The sequence below is a fragment of the Berghia stephanieae genome, chromosome 3 (assembly GCF_034508935.2).
Source record: "Berghia stephanieae isolate SIO BIC M18660-M18661 chromosome 3, UCSD_Bste_1.3, whole genome shotgun sequence".
Lineage (NCBI taxonomy): Eukaryota > Metazoa > Mollusca > Gastropoda > Nudibranchia > Aeolidiidae > Berghia > Berghia stephanieae.
In genome coordinates this window covers 44626817-44647946 of record NC_088362.1, presented here as the reverse complement: position 1 = coordinate 44647946, position 21130 = coordinate 44626817, and the positions used below count along the sequence as shown (strand labels likewise).

The following is a 21130-nucleotide window of genomic DNA, read 5'->3' as shown; positions in this document are numbered from 1 at the left end:
TCAATACTTAAGTTTGAAATCACCTAAAAGTCTCATCCAGACACAAGCACAGGTCCCCAATAAGAGGAATACACAGTCATATGTTTACAAATCATAAATAATATGGAAACAAAACATAATACATTGCATAACAGAGAGTAACAGAGAGATGATTTACAAGGAAAAAAATTATCTCCAAAACTAACTATACATTTGACTGTTTCCCTGAGCCAGAGCCAGGACAAAAGCAAGTAATCTCATTCAAAGACAGAAAGCAAGTTGGAAAACAGATATAGGGGGATAGAAGACAGTAAGTACCTCCCTGCCCACTGAGGAATCCCACCCAGACACTACACATTTGACTGTTTCCCTCACATGACGGCCAAGGGCTAGGACAATGTTTTGTTTTTGTTTTTGAGGGTTTTACGGCGCTTGCAACACATTAAGGTCATATCAGCGCCAGTAAAAAGGAAGAAATGGGATAGTAAAAAGTTATAGAATTCAATTAAAGCACCCAAGAAAAGGTAAGACAAAGGGGAATTGGTTCAAATAGGAAACAGATGTAGATTCCAAGAGCATATCACCAATGTACTTAGTTTGAGATCACCTATAAGTCTCATCCGGACACAAGAACAAAATCCAACAAAGAGGAATACACTCAAATGCCTACATTATACATTAAAATAACAATAATACATTACAGAAAGATGATTTACAAGGAAAAAAATATCATCTTCCAAAACAATAACTATGCATTTGACTGTTTCCCTCCCATCTAGGACTCCGGCCAGGGCCAGGACAAAACCAAGTAATCTCATGCCAAGACAAAGACAGAAAGCAAGTTGGAAAACAGATATAAGGGGATAGAAGACATAGTATGTACCCCCCTGCCCACTATGGGAGGTCAGGATCCCCACCCAGTTAATGTTTAATTCGCCAGAGGTGTGGAGAGGAAAGGATAACAATAACAATACACAATAGTTGTTGAAGCATGTACAGTATCATATTTAATTACCATTCTGGCATGTTACATTTATGGCATAACGCAAAATGGTGTACAATATATCACAGTCAATAAGAGATGTAATAATGTCTCCAATAGTGTGGCTTTTTAAAAAATAGTTCTCCAATAAAACAAATAGTTGTTAAAAAAATTATATCAAAAAGCAACTTAACAAACTGCTAAATCAGATTAACTTACAAAATGAGTATTATTTAACTCCACATAATAACCAAGCTGGACCACGACAAGAAAGTTTATGGTGCTGCAGAAAATTATGACATTTCAACCATACCATGAATCAAAATACAATTATTAGTAAAATAAAATAATGTTAGGGAATCAAATTTTGACACGAGGTTAAATGTTAAGATTGCGTGTTTAGGCTGTCTGATTCTTACTTTGAATACATCAAGAAGAAAAATAAGACAGCACAGCTTGATTTAACAGCATGAAACATTTCTGGGTCAGATGCACCCATTAAAGTTAGTGTAAGAAATGTTTGTTTATAAGAATGTTGTTTGTTTTTATGGGTTTTACAACAATTGTGACTCAATTACGTCATAAACAGAGCCAGCAAGAAAATGGGATATATCTATGTTTTTTGTTTTACGGCGCCTGCAACACATTAAGGTCATATCAGCGTCAGTAAAAAGGAACAAAATTGGATAGTGAAAAGATTCTAGATTTACAATTACAAGGACTTGAGGAAAAAGTAAGACAAAGGGGAATTAGTTCAAATAGACTCCAAGCGTACACTATCAAAGTACTTAGTTTGAGATCACCTAAAAGTCTCAACCAGACACCAGCACAAGATCCTACTAAGAGGAATACACTCAAATGGTTACAAATCATACGTTAATGAAAAATAACGATACATAACAGAGAGATGATTTACAAGGAATAAAATATAACTATACATTTGACTGTTTCCCTCCCAGCCAAGGACTCTGGCCAGGGTCAGGACAAAACCAAGTAATCTCATTCCAAGACAAAGACAGAAACAGGTACAGGGGGATAGAAGACACAGCAAGTACCTCCCTGCCCACTATGGGAGGTCGGAACCCCACCCAGAATAATAATAATAAGCATATCTCTATAGCGCCTTTTGTCGAAATCTCAAAGCGCTTATATAATAAGCAATAATTAATAGTTGCTATTCATTGTTTTCCTCCTTGCCAGTGCCAGAACAAACGTTAAGTAATCTCATTCCAAGACAAAGATAGAAAGCAAGTTGGAAAACAAATATAGGGGAATAGGAAGAGACCTCCCTGCAAACTACTGAAGGTCAAAAAACCCATCCAGGGAAAATACATGTAAAAGCATGTTAAGCACGATGTCATCTGAACAATATTAATCAATACTCACGAATACAACAGTAAATAATAAGTGGAAAAGGGAGAGGGAAGAGGAGTAAGTAAGAACGGCCAAAAGGACATTTCCATAAACGCAAATCTGGGAGATGCTTGTTTTAAAGGGTTTTACAATATACAGCGCTTGCGACACATTCAGGTCATTTCAGCGCCAGCAAAAATGAAGATAATGAGTTAGTTAAAAGATGTAGATTTGCAATTGAAAACACACAAGAAAAAGTAAGACAAAGAGGAAATGGTTCAAATAGAAAACAGATGTAGATTCCAAGAACATACTATCGGTGCACTTAGTTTGAGATCACCTAAAAGTCACATCCAGACATAAGCACAAGATCCCACTAAGAGGAGTACATTCAAATGTTTACAACCATTATATTATATCTAAAGCAAAAAAAAAAAATTAATACCAAATAACAGAGAGATGATTTACACAAGGAAAATATCTCCCAAAACTAAAACTATACATTTGACTGCTTCCCTCCCAGTCAAGGACTCCGGCCAGGGCTAGGACAAAACTAAGTAATCCCATTCCAAGACAAAGACAGAAAGCAACTCGGAAAACATATAGGGGATAGAAGACACAGGGTCACCTCCTGCCCACAATGGGAAGTCAAAGACCCCACCCAGCGGTCTAAAACAGTTGGCATGTCTGAGAACCCTCCCCCAGCCCAGCACAGGGACGTTCCCCAGCCCTAAGGGGACTCCCAAGAGGAATACACTAATATGGTAACAACATACATAACAATGATATATACATGCTCAATAGCTCTTTAATAAATTAAGACAGTATTTAACAAATATGCTTATCGCCTTTTCACATATGTACTGCTGACATTTGAACTAAATGAAAGACTTGTTAATTAAAAAAAATAAAACTGTTTACGTGGAAACCAAACAGTTATTATTTGGTCTATATTACACAACTGAAACTCCTCGAGTTTTAGAAGATTGCAAGTAGCTGGTCCAAAATAAAATCACTAGAACATAAAACAACTTTCATAACAAAAACAAATTCAAATATTTGCACCAGAAAACAACATAATATTCTAGGCATATCTTATACAATATTAACATCAAGGTACTACCTATGCAATAGCAGAACTTTATCTGACAAAATAAAAGATAGCTCAATTGAAGTTCTTCTTCCTTCGTGTTTTCATTTATCTATTTCATTTAGTTTAACAACGCTTGCAACAGGGTACTTAATGGCCTTATCAGTGCCGGGTAAATGGAAGATAAATGGAATGGTAAAAAGGGGTAAGGTTCCTACAGGCACAGGGTCCCTGATTTACAGGAAAAAGAAATTTGTTTAGCTTTTCAATGGTTTTACAGTGCTTGTGACAATTGAAGATCATTTGTTTTTTGTTTTGTTTTTAAGGGTTTTAAGGTGCTTGCAACACATTTAGGTTATATCAGTGCCAGTAAAAAGGAAGGAAATGGGATAGTAAAAAGTTCTAGAATTACAATTAAAGCACCCAAGAAAAAGTAAGACATAGAGGAACTGGGAACAAATAGGGATCAGATGTAGATTCCAAGAGCATACCACCAATGTACTTAGTTTGAGATCACCTATAAGTCTCATCCGGACACAAGCACAAAATTCAACAAAGAGGAATACACTCAAATGCTTACATTCTACATTGAAAATAACAACAGGGCCAGTAAAAAAAGATGATAAAAGAGTGCCATAGAAGAAAGTAGCACAAAGGATGAACTCAAGATTATCAGGAGTAGATCCGAACTTAACAATATCAGGAGTAGATCCGTCTTTCTAAATAGATCTGCACTGACACAGCCACATGATCTCTGGCTCGAGGAGATAATTACAATTATTTACAAAATATGCATCACAATATAATTTAACAATGAGATGATTAACATTTATTGAAGAAGCCATTTAAAAGGAAAAGATCATCTTTCATAAAAAGATTAATCCATGTTGCCTCTCAGCAAATGATAGCTAGCATGACCCAGGCAAAACCAAATGGTCTCATTCCAGAAAAAAAACCAAACCCCTGTGGAAAGGACAAATGAGGATAAGAGATAATAAAACAAGATTGATGAAAAATAGGGCTACTTAAATTACCACTTGCTACTGGGAATTCCTCCAACCACACATGAAAAAGAATTGTCAACCCCACAGAAACATGCATTTGACTTTCCTGTCCAGTGAATTTTTTTTTTTTTTTAATCAATATTGAAGGAGATAAGATAAAGAAAAAACAAGGGAGGATAGAAGATACAGCATAGCTTAACCTCCCCATTCTAAAAGTAAAAGGGGACATTGAGAACTCCAATCAATAGAGAAAATACAATAAGGATTAAAATTCATCTCTTCCAAAAACCTATGGCTATCTACTTAGTTTGGACGTGCTACAAAACTTCATTCTCAGCCATCAGAAGGCAAAACAAGGAACAAATAGGAGTCATAAGGAAGAAAGTGGCACCCCGATTTTTTTCCAATATCACTTAAGAGTGGATTTCTTACTCTGACCAGTCCCATTATCATGACTTAGTTGCAATGAAATATAAAATATGAAACACACCACAATGTTTGATCCGAAATTCTGTGGAAAACAGAAGATTTTGATTTTCCTATTTTTCTTTAGTGATAATCGTAAATCACAATTTTCAAGGGGATAAATGATATGGAATACAAAAAGAGATATCAGGAAAAAAGCCACAACAAAATTCCTTTTCCTGGGCTAACCCGTGCTCTTTTTCTCATTACCTAATGAATGACATCTCATAAGATATCAATCTTTCGAAATATTTTCGCATAAAATCTCACCCTAGCATTAGCGAAAATTCTTAAGTAAACTTCAAAACAATTAAAGAGTAGTCTTGATGTGAAATGACTAGGATTTTGGTTGGTATCCGGATCTCCAGTATGCCTCTACCTCAAGTTACATACCAGTACAATACACTACCATAATTTAAAACAAGTGCTGCATAATGCTACTTAAGATCATAAATAGCGTAACAACAATTATAAATAGAAAAATGATTGAATAAAGTTTTTGTTGAGTGAAAGCTGCAATAAAGGATGAAACTGTGATTCAAAATTAGTAGTTACACAAGTGCCTTGACAAAAAATGTACAGGTCCACGATTAAAAATCACACTTGTCTTCTCAGACCTGCATGTTTAATTGTCCCCACTGGATGCTGTTGACTCATTCTCTGACATAGTATTTTTCACATCGACCTGTACACGAATCAAGAACATTTTTAAAGGTGTAATTTTCTGCGGGAATTAAGTGTTGTAATACAATTCCAGACTAAAATTTGGACAAATCGATCTCAGGGAAAGGCTATGTAAACTCCATCTTGCACACCAGAGTTAATAAAAATTCCAGTATCAGTCAAAAATCCGATTTCACCATGCCAACATTTAAATTCTCACTTAAATCTCACAACTTATAATGGTATGGTCATTGTAATCGATAACGAAAAAGGTGTCAATGAAATAATTTAACATCTTTTACCTCAGTAAAACTCGAGCAACAACTGTATCCCATAAGCACTCTCAAGTTTCTTAATCTAATTCAAATTTCATAATTAAACATTCAATTCATTGTCCAGATTCTGGTCCACCCAAACATAATACCAAATTGAAGCGATGAATCACAAATAAATATATCTAATCTGTTATAAACTATCAAAGGTGAGAGAAACGCAACAGGTCCTGTACTACGAGCAAACATCAAACTAATGACATCTCTTCGTTTTATCACTGCTGCAAGATTGAAGAGGATGTTCCTGATGGCTGTGTTTCCATTACAGCCGCAGAGGTAGTGTCCACAGAATTATTGATCAGAGTGCTAGGGGCTGTGACAACCACAATGGGCTGGGTGGCTAAAACTTGTGGTGATTGAACTTGGAGTTGAGCAGCCGGAATAAAATTTTGCAGAAGGCCGAGACGCACAACTGTTGGAACAAGAGATGGTGTTTGTCCATTCGTGAGCGGTGTTGTTGTTGCCACAACAGAATTTGGAGCAATCGAAGAGAAGAATCTTAGCGAAGGAGTTACTGGTGAAATAGTTTGTGATGAACTAGTAGATAACGGTACTCCAGTCACAGTTATTGGAAGAAGGGTCGGTGCTATGGCCATCGTTTTAAGCGTGTCTTGAAGAGATAAGTTTGTTGCCGGCACAGCAGATGTGAGGTTTGTCGCTGAGGGAATGGTCGTTAATAATGTTGAACTTGGTTTTACCATGTTAGTTGATGATAGTGATGTTGCTGACAGAGGTGGTGCTAAGAGAGCTGACGTTAAATCAGAAGAATTAGTGCCACTTTCACTTTTGACAGAGGATGGAGCAAGTAAAATGTCAGATGTGGAAAGTGAGGATGGATTGCTATTGACTTTTGGAGTCAAAATATTTTGGGATGCTGGAGCTACTGGTGTGACCAGGCCTAAACTAGATGATGTAGATGAGGCTGCTGATAAATTTGGTGTCAGAGTTACAGCAACAGGTGTAAGTCCTGAATTCAAAGGGAGTCTAAGCATAGACATTGGAATGACAGATGATAGAAATTTTGCTGTATTAACATTTGTAGAAGATGATACTGGAGCTTGAATGACTGAAATTGGTGATTGATTATTTATATTTAGGACTGATCTTCCAGCAGTTGATGCCGAACTAAAATCAAAAGGATTTTTCAATGTATCAACTCTATCAGCAGATAAAGAGCTTTTTATCACATTTGGTACTGTCTCATTTTTCAATTTAAGATTCGCATCAGCAGAGGACAACGTGCCTGAAATGGAATTAAGTCTAACTCTGTTGTTTTGTAAAGCAGCTGTGGTTTGGTCTAAAACGGTGGTCATTAAAGAAGTTGGAGCATAAATAACAGAATTTGGACGTTTAAGTTTTTCAGATTTTACATCAAGTCCAACAGTCTTGTCACTTCCACTGTACAAGGCTGAAAATGACATTGCTGATGTAGAAACAGAAGAGCTACCACTACTTTGAAGTAAACTGCTTGAGGCAGTGGATAACGATGATGATGAAGGTGATGTGCCATTGTTGTCTTTATTATGCAGTGAAATTGCTATGGAGGGCAAGGCAGCTAATTGATTGCTGATCATTGGGTGACTTGAAATCAGAGAACTGCCAGGCTTAGATACTGTAAGAGTAGTGGTTGATGGCAATGTCATGTTTTTAAGCTTGATCTTGTCCATTGTAGATGGTGCTACAGGAATTGGCAGAACTGAAAACAACAAGTATATAAATTTTAAAGAAAAATAAATTTGAATTACTATACACCTTGTTCATATCTAAATCTACATTGGAGATTAAAAACAAAAAAACCCCCCAAAAAACAAATGTTACAGAAAGAAAAATAGAGATGTAATTAAAATTGTAAACTATCAACAACTAAAATTATTGGAAAATGAGTTCTAGCATGAGATTGATGGAGATAGAGTTTCTTTCCATTTCTATGAGATAAAACAGCATAACAATAGCCAACCTCCGGAAAAGAAATTTATCTGTTTTAAAGTACAAGGACTATAATACAAAGTCTAACTTTTTTTATTTTTTTTATTTATCACTGTTGTGTAAACATGCCCCCCCCCCCCCTCCCCCCAAACACCAAACGGTTTCATTCAGTCAAGAGACAAATAATTAAAATAAAAATGCCAGAAAAAAAAAAAAAAAAAATAATATATATATATATAAAATAGATTTCAGCTTGAAAATTCTCAAAAGCACAAAAATGGGGAAAGAGAAGGGGGTGGGGTGAAAGGGGTAAGAAATATAATTATGTATACCTGAAGAGATATGATTGATTTGCTGTTTCTTTTTCTGTTCAAGCATGTTTTTGAGGGCCACAGATGAAGATGATACAGAAGAGAGGGAATTAGTTCTATGTTTTGCGCCTTGTGCTGTCAACAGTCCTGCGTCTTTCATTGATGCGATGATGTAATCTGTTGATTTAGGATCTGAAAGTATTTTTTTTAATGTAATGAAAATCCAGTTTTGGAATACATACATTATCAATTCATCCTCTACATTTTTATCTCTACATCATTTTATGCGCACTCACAATACACTATTTCGCTGGTATATCTGGAAAAAAAATAAATCAGATAACTTTCTTTAGGAGCACCATATCAATACCTTCAATCATCTTTAAAGATTTTAAAATCATATAAAGACTTTTCAATTCTCCTCCTTAAAGTTATGATTCGTTTCTCTCAAATTCAATCAATTATTTGCATATAAAAGAGAGATGATATAAAAATATGTTTCAAAATTTAAAAGGATTGATAGTATTTTTATTTTCTCCAGATAAGACGTAATATAAGTGTGAAATAAAAAAAAATATTTCCTATGGACACTGTAATATGATATGCAAAATTACAGTTGATCTTAAAATAATAAAATATAATTCTCTTTGGTGCTTGCATATAGTTTAGTCTGTCACACATATGCAATATAAACCCGAACTTTACAGACAGTTTTCTACTTTTCCTTATTTATCTTACATTTCATGATATAACAAAATAAATAGTCGAAAGATCTGTCTCACCCTTAACACATAATCACCTGAATTTTTTTTCTTTCAATAACCTCCCATAATTATGTTTTAACCAATTTTCATGAGACAAGATGGAGGGGTCCAAATAAGAAAAATAATTTTAAAATCCAAATTCATTCCAGGTTTCACCTAATTTGGACCATATACGCAAATTCAATTATTATAATAGAAAATACAAATCTAATGTGTACATAATTTGTTTTGGACACATAAAAAAAAAAGGAATGATTTCAAATAAAAATCATTTTAAAAAGTGACATTTTGACATGTTGGTGATTTCTGTCATAACATATATTGCGCATTGCTTTGCCACTAGATAGGCATTTCAGCTGTGTTTAAACAGGATTCCCAATAGAAGTTTGGACCCAACCTCTTTGCAACTGAAACAGTTCCGGTGGCCTCGCTCTGCATATCAGTTCAATCCCATTAGCCATTGTCTCCAAAAAACGTTATGGAAATAAAAATAAAAAGTCGTCGGATTTATTGGGACCAACAAGAATTGTAAATTTCCCAACATGGTGCAGTGCAACCTCTTGATAACGACAACCCCTGGATAGCGACATTGACCTCTGGTCTCGATTTTCTTTTTTTTTTTTTTTTGCTATATGTCATAAGTAATAAAAATGCCAAAATAACAACATACATTTTAGGAAACCTCTGTTTAGCGACATCGTTATAACAATAATTGTCAGTTGATGCTTGATACTCGACCATAGTCATTTTAGACTTTAAACCAGTAAAAAACGCTTTATGTTTTCTTCTCCAAATGAGATCACAGAACACATGTTTCCAACACTACGTGGATTCAGTGATTCATGTGGAACCACTGCTAAAGAAGTTTATCAGTGATAGAGCTTTCAAGGGTGCATTAACCTTCCATGCTAGCAACCTGTCTGAGGTTAGTGGAGGTTAACTGATATCGGGCAATGCAAGTTCAATGGGGGCAATTATGGATAGTGTTTTACACTATTCTAACGAAATTTTGGAATAGCCGGGAAAACAATAACAGCTCTTTAACTCTAATTTGAAAAATCACTTGTTTTTTTAAAACATCAGTCCTATTTGATATTACTGTGTTTAAAACCGGGGGATTTTTTTAAATCGCAAGATGCAGACCTACTAATTTTAAGTGCTTGTAAATTTTGGTGCACTTCAGACTTAAATAAAAATTTTGGCATTCAAAATTCATGGATTTTGCATGGATTTTAATTATCAAAACTAGATCTGTGCATCTGTATTCTTGTGCAGTATTATCATATTGGTACTTTGGATTTATTCTTAGATTTGTTACATGGCGTTAGAGCACTGCTTACGGTCAAAACAATGATAATACACATAGCAGAGTGAAAGCCTAACTGGATACCTTTGTAAACATGAAAAATACATTCTAATGTTGTTGGGACGTGTTTTTTTTATCAGACACGGGTCTGCGCATCGCACTGGTAGGTATTAACGGGTCACAACACGCTCCCTTTTTCTAACATATTGAAAACCCTGGAATAACGACAAAGTGATATTGTTATCCAGCAGTTGCTCTGTCATATTATCGGTCCTGGGCACCACAGGGGACCATCAGTGGAACCTCTCACTGCCCATTGAAGCACGATAGAGCTCATCATGAACGTTATATGATTTATCATGTAATATCGATACAAGATGGAAGAACAGTCTGGATCATCTAAACCCGTTTCACTAATATTTAAAAAAAATAAAATTCAAAGATGTTTGCATTGCAAGATCAAGTCAGCATTGCATTCAAAAATATATGTAGGGAACCGACTCTTTTGATACAATCACATTAGGCTACACTTAGCTGTGAAATCAATTCAACTGCATATTTATGAAAGAAGAAGAGATTTAGTGTCCATAGGGATGTTCAATGACACAACATAACAAGTTTACTGATGAATGTCACAATAAAAGAGGGAGCGAATGAAGAGCAATTGAAGTGAAAATAGAAGCTGTATTACAGTAAAGGCGATTGAATGCTAAAGGATTAAGATTAAAATGAAAACTGACCAAAAACAAACAACACTACTTAAAAGTGGAATTAAACATGTTTTAAAATCTAAAATTAAACCTCCAGGGCTAGACTTACGAGAGTCAAGGGAAGCCAACTTTCTCTTCCTAAAACCATCCAATTTGGCAGCCACCACTGGATTAACTCTTGACAAATGGCCTTTATCTTTATCTTCTGTTTTCTCTTCATCACTGAAATCATCTTCATTGCCAGGACCCTCTGAAATAACGAATTGTCACATATCCTCTTTTAAAAACAATGAATAGCTCATATAAATTCATCCGATGAAAATATAAAATGATTATGCACTACAGTCCAACTTACATCTAGCACAAGATTCGTTTTTAAAAAACTTTTTGGATCCTGCTCTGAAAACGATATCTATTTTACTAAAAACATTTGACAAATTTTCACCCCACCCCCCTCTACATGTTGCCTCAAAATAATTTCACATTTACTTAACATACTAATCTATAGCCTTACTGAATGTATGCTGGACTGCATAGGAGTAAAAATACATACATTTCAAATTGCCGTTTCTGATAAAGCACAAGGAAAGCATATGTTTTCTAGGCATTCAAATCCACTTGGAGTCAAAACCACCGTTTGGTTTGAAATGAAAGAGGTAGCATTGAACAGTTCAGCTCATCACATTATGGCCACTCTAAACTACAACTAAGTTCTTTTTCTTTATATATACATATTTATACATGTAATTGATGTTTGAAAAAAAAAGCAAAAAAAAAAAAAGAAAGAAAGAAAATGTGCTTTTCATATGATAAAAGAGCATTTTCAAATACATCAATAAATTTGTAAGTCTCTTACATAAAACATTTGGAAAGACATGTAAAAGTGATTTAGTGACAATCAGATCAATAATAGAAGGAATAGAACAGTTAGATATCATGACTTTGACACATTTTGTGACAATTGTTTTGATAACTGGCATGGACATCTCTTTATAAACATGAAAATGATATACCTGATGCGGTAGTTGTGGAGTCTGAGGTATGACCATCTTCATCTGGCATGGCCTCCTGGGTAATAGGTTTTCTCATCTTGAGCATGAGACATGCCATCCTTTGCTGATCCTCTGTGCACTTGTTAAATTCAACGTCATGCTTCCGTTTCAATTCACTTTTTCGTTTTGCTAACATTTGGATTTCTCTTTCTTGCTCCACATTTTTCTTTTTGAGACTCTGTATGAGAATAATGAACACAAATATATTATTTTTTAAATGCACTGAAGGCTTCAATTTCCATTTAGTGGAAAGACAACATTTTAAAAATAATTGCGGCCTATCCTAAATACATATTTAACACAAATTATTATTTTAAAAAGGGCAGTTGGATCCTGATTTTCAAATCCTAAAAAAAAAACAAAAAAACTTCCTAACACACCTAAGACATTATTCTGGTTGTTTGGGCAATGTGAAAATGTTAACCGTAGGAAGAGCGGCTTTGGTCAGTTCAATTTTCTCATCTAGCCATCTTCTTTTTCTTCTTCCTTTTAAGTCTGCAACTTCAGATTTTGAAGATTCCACAGACCACAGTTTTTTTCTTTCATTGGAGATGTGAGACAATTGGGGAACCATAAACTTGGAAGGCTTCCTCTTATTTTGTTGAATATCACTGAATATTGTTACTTTGCCATGCTGTGTTCTCAGTTGTAGTGGTTGGAGATTTAAATCAGTTTCATGTTTTTTTATCTTTGTTGTTTTAATTTATAAATTTCACTGCTCTGTCTTGTATTTGTTGCAATTTCTAATGTATGGTGAGGGTCCCAGACAGAACTACTATATATGTAGGCTTTGTAGCACTTTATTTTATTTCCCCTCTGCTGTCGTATAAGTTTCTTCTCAGGAAGCCTAAAGTCGATTTCACTTTTTTTCATATTTGTTTGTCACATGATCTTTTCGATTTAGTTTGTTACTCCTAGATATTTCGCCTCGTTTACATAGTGCAGTGTTACGTATTGTGTATGTTGAATGTATGATTTATATGTTTGTGAATTTTAGAACCTGGCACTTCTGCTGAGGATGGAATTCCATGCTCTTTTCTATTTTCCAGCATCACTAAGACACAACAAAATAGGGGCACTAAAGTCAAAACCAAAGAGAAACACATATTTTTGATGGTTTTGATTATAAAATACAAATATGAAATTCTTTTAACCAACATTCTAAATCATGAAAAAATTTAATTCATAAGTTTAAAACTAAAAATAAGAATGGCATCATAAAACTTTGGCATAAGACAAGTATTCCCTTTACCCGATCATGACTCAAACCTCAGGAGGCCAAATTAAAAAATATTTTTGTATCAATGTGTATTCTGGTTGTTTAAAAAAATAAAATAATGTAGTAATGCACCATCCTTATCATTGTTATCAGGCGCACATAATTTTCTTTTTTAAAAAAATCTTTATTACATTATTGCCCATATAATCTTTAGCCTATAATTTAGCCGCTCATTCTCTGGCTAGTTTGGTCAAACTGCCCAAATAATCCCGTGGTCTTTTGGGCAAAGCTGCCCCAAATAATCGCTCCCAAAAACAAAAAATAGAGACCATCTAAAGCATTTATATTCCATTATGAGTTTGCAACATCTTGGATTAACATGAGAACAAGAATATCTTTATTATCTACCTTCATACCCTTCAAAGTCAGAATACAATAAAGTTTTCTTCATTAAAAAAAATTTAATGACAAAGTCATTCAACATCTTCCTCGGGAATAACCTAAAATACAAACTTTTATATGCTTGATGGCACCCTGTAGAATGGACTGGGTTGCTACTCTTTTATTTTCCATGGATGGAATGCATTGCTGCAGGTAATTGAAACATTCTCTCATTTGCTTTCTCCTGAAAAATTAAGTTTAAAAAAAAATAATTAAAATTCAATGAAATAGGATCTGGTTCGTACAATGTCTACTTCCACCAAATGGAAGAGAAAATCACTGAACAATGATGTAAAATAGCAGATTCTGGCTGAAGTTGACAACGACAAATAAGGATGTTGCTACCCAGTACGAGATTCCCCATAAAAGAATGTCCACGATCATCAATCACAGGGATAAAATCTGATACATCAAGAGTTGGTCGTCAGTTTTGATATATAAATGTCAATTTCTCTTGTATTAATTTGGTCTAAATTAAAGATTGATGATTTCACCGGTTACACATCATTTCCTTGCATTCTTGGTACTTTACCCCACCCCCAATTCTTGGTTACTCCACCTGCTATAATGGCAACCATCTACAACAACAAAAATTCTGCTCCTTGCAAATAGGGAAAAATTTACATCCGTAAATTTGCAACTACAGCCACAATTTTCTGTGTCATCAAGTTCACAGCTAAATGACCGTTATTATTTCCTTCAGTTAGTTTTTTTTTAATTTTTTTATTTGGCCAAAAGCTTGCTATGTTCATAAATAGTTACCAACTTTGCAGATCTAGCTGTTGAACCAGGTGAAAGTTAAACATTGCTAGACACATGATAACTGTGGCATCTGAATATTAAAAAACAAAAAAACAAACCAAAAAAACTACATTTACACTCTAGGTGAGAACCAATTTTTAGAGTAATATGTGAAATTGAAAGGGGACTTTTACTTTTATTACAGATTTATTACCCACCTATTTTTTTCAAGCTGGTTGTGAACCTCTCTTGTGCCAGCACTGCAATAGATAGCAAGAAGGATTTTAATACCAAAAGTCCAAATCTAAATGAAGATGAATAATAAAACCATGATTTTAATTATGCAAGCGGTAGGCGCACTTCTATTTTATAATAAAATAATGTTATACTCCACATCATCTTTAATATAAGAACACTCGGGTACTATTCAGAAATGAATATGTCATGCATAAATGATGACATTTTTTGACAGATCAACAATTCTATAGGGAATTCTTATAAAAGCTTTGCATATGGTTTTTGTGAAGCAATCAATTCATTATAGGCTGAAATTACAACTGCATATCACTCTGAACTTAGTTTTTGTTTCTAAACATACAGCATATTGATAAAGCCCAACCCCTCCCCTACCCTTGTGACCAACAGACCTAACCACAATCCCATTATTTGGCAAGAATAGTCATGTGATCTAAACACACATGACAAGTGTTATTACACTGTTTGTTCTTCTCAAAAGCACACCTCTTGCACTTAGACTTACACGGTTAGACTCTAACCTAGAGTCTGACACAATCCATATGCAATTCTTCTTGCTTGGTTATTTAAGCCCGTAGATGAAGATTTATTGATTTATTAAAACATTCATTCTACAGCTAAATGTCTATACACACTGAGATAGGAAACAAGACAAGAAGATGAAGATGAGAGTTTTTCTTTTAGATCCAAACACAACTCATAACACCTATTCTATGCTAGATTTATTTTTTAAAAAGAAAGAAAAAATAAAATAAATAAATAAAAATAGTAGTGCTTCATAGCCAATAGGCTAATGGAGCCGGTGATTATCCCAGTTTCTATAGAGTAAAATGGACAAATGCAAATGCTGCTACCCTTTGGATAAGACACTAGACTATCACAAAGTACTTTCCACAAGATCTAACAAACCCAGATACCCAATCTTGACTGCACCCAGGATCAATCTCCATCCCTTTGCAAGTGAAGCGAGTGCTATACCAACAAAGCTGTTGGGACCCCCTCTTGATTTCTTGGCTTTATATACCCCCCCCCCCAAAAAAAAACAAAAAAACAAAACAAAACTCAATGGTTTGAGATGAGCTGGGTTAAATCCTTCAAAACTCCCATTGTAAATCCTTTATTGGACATTTTTGGACTGAAAACTAAAAATCACCATTAACAATGATACATTTGAACAGAACAAAAATCACAGGTTTAATGCATGTTGTTTGAAAAAAAAGAAAAAGAAGACAAGATCGGTTGCCTAAAAAGTGTGCGAGTACACTATCATCTCCAAAGCAGCTGGAATTCTACAATGCCTTCACAGAAACTCTGAATCTCTGAAGTTTAGCTTTTCACTATTTCACAAAAAACTTACTGATATATTAAATCAATTTGAAGGAGAAATACAATCATAAGGTAGGCCTATATCCCATGAACCTACCCTCCTGCTCTTCTCCGTTCACTCCCAGACAGAGGCTCATCATCAGCACTTCCAGTATTGTCGTCAAACACAGAATTTCTATCACCAAATACATCATCCTTTTCACTCTGTGACTCTCCTCGGGTTCTACCTGCTTGATGTCCACCTTTAGAGAAAATATATAAAATTCATGTAAATTAAGTAAGAGAGCAAGAATTAATATATATATATATATATATTTAAAAAAATTTTTTTTTAAAAGAATGATAAGACAAGTTTTGACACAATTTTAGTCATCTAAACAAAGTAATGTTCACAAAACCATGGATACAAAGTAGGTTCTCGAAGTCGACTCAATTTTGAATATTTGTATTCAAGGGTTGAAAGAGTTGAATGTGACACTGTTGGTGTTTAGGCTGAAGAATTTTGATAATCTTCACTAGGTGTCTAAATCTGTTGTGTTCACATATGATTCGGGAAGAACGTTCCAGTCCTTGGTAGTGCTGGGTGCAAATGAATATTTGAAGATGTTTGAGTATAAAGATTGGTGTTCAGGTGTTTTTTTCTTTGAACCCTGAATGTTGGAATTTTGTTGTATGTCAAGTTATTCTGGTAAGATGGCCGTCATTTTGTTTGTAATTCTGAAATGAAAGTTAGTAGTTCTTTCCGCCTGTCTTGTAAAGGCCAAAAAAAAAAAAGCAAAAAAAAAAAAGCCTGAAACTCAATTTTGAAATATGACCTACCCCCTCAAAACAGTATTATGTCAGGGTGATCTAGATGCTGGAAATAAATTAAAATCAATTTTAAAAAGCTGGAAATCTTGCACCCATGTAAAACACAGAAGAGGAAATGTCCTGAAAATTGTGAGTAAATGAAAAAAAAAAAAGAAAAAAAGATTTAAGATATTAAAAACCAATGAAATCAACAACTAATTCATGTCAATCTGCATCAGTCTGAGTCTGATGCAAAAATTAACTGTAACCGAAGTGGCCGAGTGGTTAAGGCATTGAAATGTGATCTGGAAAGTCCCGGTTCAAGCAATTTGGCTCTTTTCCACTTTGGACAACATAGATGATTCCTGTTGACAACGGATATCTAGTTGGGTGGATTATCTATATTCCTTCATGGAATGCCTTGACGATGGTATTTAATGGTACAGTACACTTTTTTAAAAATCACAAGTAGGCAAGTTAATTAAAGCAGTGAAGTTCAAAAATAAAGGCTGGAGGTCAACTCTTTGTCCAACCATATTTTTTTTCCACCCCTGGATTGTTCACAGAACAGTAAAAGTAAAAGGATAGCTAATCTATGTTGGTCATCTGAAAGTAACCATAACAATAAACATCTACCAATGGTGTCACGTTACTGTAGAACGACCTTAAGCCTGAATGGGAAAGTAGCTTAAGGTGACCATGAGCTGTTTATTTTCAAACCTGTTTTAAGGCTTTTTTTTGATAATCCTTCTTGTCCATACAATGAAAATTAATCACCATGATATATAAATCCATGGCAGGTCGCAAATCGTCACTTGCTATTCTTTATCGTACAACGCAGGATTGGTTGTGTGTTTAATGTTAAGGGCCAGAAAAAAGTAAGGCGTATAGCAGGTTACTGTGTTATGTGAATTGGACGTTGGGTGACCACTAAATCATAGCATAGAGAAGGCGATCTATATGCTATATCAAGTCGATCAAAAGAAAGACCACTAAAATCATGGAACAGAAAAGGTCGATCTGTCCTATGTGTACGAAAGCCAATAAAATATAACACAGAGATGCAAAACTGAATTTTAAAAATTACTCAATTAATGGCCGGCTGCATTGCCCTGTTCGCTGACAAATAAAAAGGGACTATGTCATATCACATCTCCATGGCATAAAGGACTGTGAGTTTGGTGTCTTGAAACTTGTGCGAATAATCAGCAATCTTGACCCAAAAGGATCGTGATAAAATCTTGTGCGTGAAGTATGTTTAAGAAGCACGGGTGTTCTCAATGTATGCTGTTACTGATTCAGCGTTCGGCAGGAGTGTAGAAGTACCCATACTATACATCTTCATGAGAAACTAGATCAAACACCGCTTCAAGAAACAAGAACAACAAGACAAGATTTATGTGTGCATATGTATTGTGTTGTCTTTGTATGTTTTCAAATAGGTAAGTTTCATTGCCAAAGCCTTTATTTTAAATTAAATTATAATTTAATTAAATCAGTAGACTTGTTTAGTCATTTAAACCTATACTTTTGTGGGAACATTTTGTAATATTATTGGTCCGTTTGTGTTTGAAAATATATTTCTATCTTACAGTAATAAAATTAGTGACAAATGGCATTTCGTTTTTAAAAACAATGTAAATAAATGTCCTTCAGGGTAATCCATCTTTAGAGTTTACCGGGGACCACAATGCCCCATTGCAGTAAGGGCTAATTTTCTTGCTCAATAAAAAAAAAATAGAAGTATGAGCCAGTGCAATACATTATTCATTATTCACTCGACCATTTCATCCCAAAAATTTGGTAGTTCAAAGTACATGACATAAGCACTTGCATGTACTAAAGGTTTTTGTGTGAAATGCATGCCACAAAGTAGGAATAAAGAACCAGTCACATATCCTGATGGTGGATGTTGGGATGAGTAAAGGTTGCAGTTTTTATTAACCCACAGCTTTTTTTTCTTTTTCTTTAAATATTTATTTCCATATTATTTTAAACAAAAGGAAATGATTAAAATTTTTAAAGGGAGAAAAATCTGGACAGTGTGAGAGTGCATATGAGTAAATGTTATGGAGAGCTTGTTTATTAGCGTTGATGTATTCATATATTTACCTGATATTTATCTATTCATTTTTATTTCTTATCAATCCTATGTACTCAGAGTATTATTTAGAACATTTGAGACAATAAAGAAAACTTGAATTGAAGTGAAAAAGTTTAAACAGAACTGGCATTAGCCGGAAACTCATTAACTATGAGGTGAAGGAGGAAGGGGTAAAAAGGTCAGATACGGGACTCAATCAATTCCCTCCAATTTTGCATGGTGCACCATGACTCTACTATACGTGCTCAGAGGGGATCTCAAACCGGAATCCTGGACCTTCAGGTCCAAAGACGAGTACTACACCACTAGGCCACATAGCCATGTGGGTCCCACATCAAAGGAACATATTTCAGATGATTTAGTGATGTGTGCCTAAAACTTCACACTTTGTGAACTATTGAAGACCGTACTACGTAGGTTTTGCGGTCAGTGTAGTTGACACGCTTGTTCAAATTAAAGTTATTTCGGACAGGGCTGCCGATATACTGGATGCTGCTTACACGGCCTTAATATAATGCCTTAACTGTTTGATTGGTGGACATTAAATACATTTGCCATTTCTGTTCCCATTGTATTAGTCTTGTGACATTTCATTGCAGGGATGGAATGGCTTGTGCAGCATCTGTATGTGGAATATTAAGCTGTAATAATAAACAATTGAGAGATTCTACCAGAAATATTGAATTGATATAGATTAGGCTAATTTCAGACAGGTTTCCTGTGGCACTCATGATGTCACAGTAGGGGTTTCATGTAAAAGTAGTATTTTACCCTGGTTGAAAAAATTAAAAAAAATAAGACTGTCATGTCAGCTGTGCATATTAGCTACTTCAACTCAAAATCATAGACATATACAGTATTAGAGGCTTGCCCCAAACCCACAATCACCTTCGAAAACAAGTTCAAAGCCAAAATTTCTCTAAATTCAAATGGTTGTCTGTTCTCTCAGTTATCCTAGCCCCCAACCCCACCCCTTTATTTTGCTGAAATTTCTATTCAGATCTGAAATTTAATGTTAACCGACTGCGGTTCCCCTGTTGTAGTTCTCTAGTACTATGTATGACGTATGCAATCATTTATTAACTAACCGAACTCAATTTCTGTCAAGCGACAGCCCTAAATAATTAGTACAATTAAAAACTGCAGCAATGTTTTATTAAACGGAGCAATCAAAATTACAGCATGTTTTTTGCATTAGATTAGAATTTTTGGGCTCTTCTTCACTTCTTGAGCAGTACGTTGTAGAGTTTGTGTGTGTTGTTTTATTGTAAATTGTAAATGTAATGCCGATTTTTCTTGACTGTCTTTCATTGTCCAGTCTTAAAAGAATAGATTCTTTTCACAGAACCATCCAAAATGTGTGACCGGTCTTGGGAGTCTGTCGTAAATTGAAAATTAAAACGCCATTGAACCCGGCATTGTAAAGTGTCAAGAGATTTCCTAGCCTAGTTCTGGGTCAACCAGACAACCCTGCGAAGCGAGTGTGAGAGTGAATCATAGCTGTCATTGTGGGCAATTTTCAACAATTCCCATTTGATTGAAAGCCGATATTTTATGACTTTATGAATGAACGATGCAAAAAGAGAAAGTGAATCACATTTGACTGAGATGCAATCAGGAAAAGAAAAAAGAAAAATGCAGTCATATTTCAGTGATATTTTGTCTTCGCGTACGGCTTTGTCACATGTCTAACTCACCACGTGTAGACCTGCCAGAGACATGGCCAGGGCTTCCTGCAGAATTTTCCTGTTCTAACACTTTTGCTGCCTGTAGTAATAAATCCATGGATTGTACACTCCTTTATGTCCTTTGAAAATTCAAAGTTGTTTAAGCTTTAATACAGGAGAGACGACAACTCAATGGAAGGCAATTGAAAGATTTTAATTAGAACATTGTTTCATGCAACATGGCGACTAGGCGGATTCGTTCATCACAACCAAAACAACACACACCTCAAGTAACACGTGGCTTGTGATTGACAGGTCTATTTTCTTTTTCAACCAATAGCAATGAGAGTCAAGCTGTTCGCCACAAGCAATTAGAAATAATGATCAACCCGTAAAAACGAAAATAAAAATGATCGCCAAGGAAAATTTGGCAATTATGTCGGAAATTCATACTGCAAAGTCATCAGCCGTAATCTGGATGTGTTCTGTGGATGCTGTTAATGACAGAGACAGAAGATGTAAATGATCGTTGACCGCGGTATGGTCTGACCTTAGAACTAGGTCGTAATGAGGTCAAGGACCACGTGAACATGCTCGACAAGGGTCATTCAATTTTTTCCTCAAAATTTAGTGATTAGCTCGTCAAATCGC

General features: G+C 35.0%; 1 protein-coding gene across 1 annotated transcript; it reads right to left on the bottom strand.

The window, feature by feature from the left end:
- Positions 1–963: 963 nt before the first annotated feature.
- LOC144967814 (uncharacterized) lies at positions 964–20984 on the bottom strand. Its single transcript, XM_078905475.1, has 8 exons — positions 20510–20984; positions 16017–16161; positions 14557–14598; positions 13670–13781; positions 11899–12115; positions 10995–11135; positions 8127–8297; positions 964–7564 (listed from the first exon to the last, which is right to left on the bottom strand). The coding sequence occupies exons 1-8, from the start codon at positions 20595–20597 to the stop codon at positions 6084–6086; spliced, it is 2397 nt and encodes a 798-aa protein (XP_078761601.1). The 5' UTR covers positions 20598–20984; the 3' UTR covers positions 964–6083.
- Between the last annotated feature and the right edge of the window lie 146 nt (positions 20985–21130).

Excerpts from the sequence above, each read along its gene's own strand:
- LOC144967814 (XM_078905475.1), bottom strand. The coding sequence starts at position 20,597 with ATGGATTTATTACTACAGGCAGCAAAAGTGTTAGAACAGGAAAATTCT. Across the intron at positions 12,116-13,669 it reads GTGCCATCAAGCATATAAAA|AGTCTCAAAAAGAAAAATGT; the intron begins GTTTGTATTTTA and ends ATTCTCATACAG. Across the intron at positions 11,136-11,898 it reads CTCCACAACTACCGCATCAG|AGGGTCCTGGCAATGAAGAT; the intron begins GTATATCATTTT and ends TCGTTATTTCAG.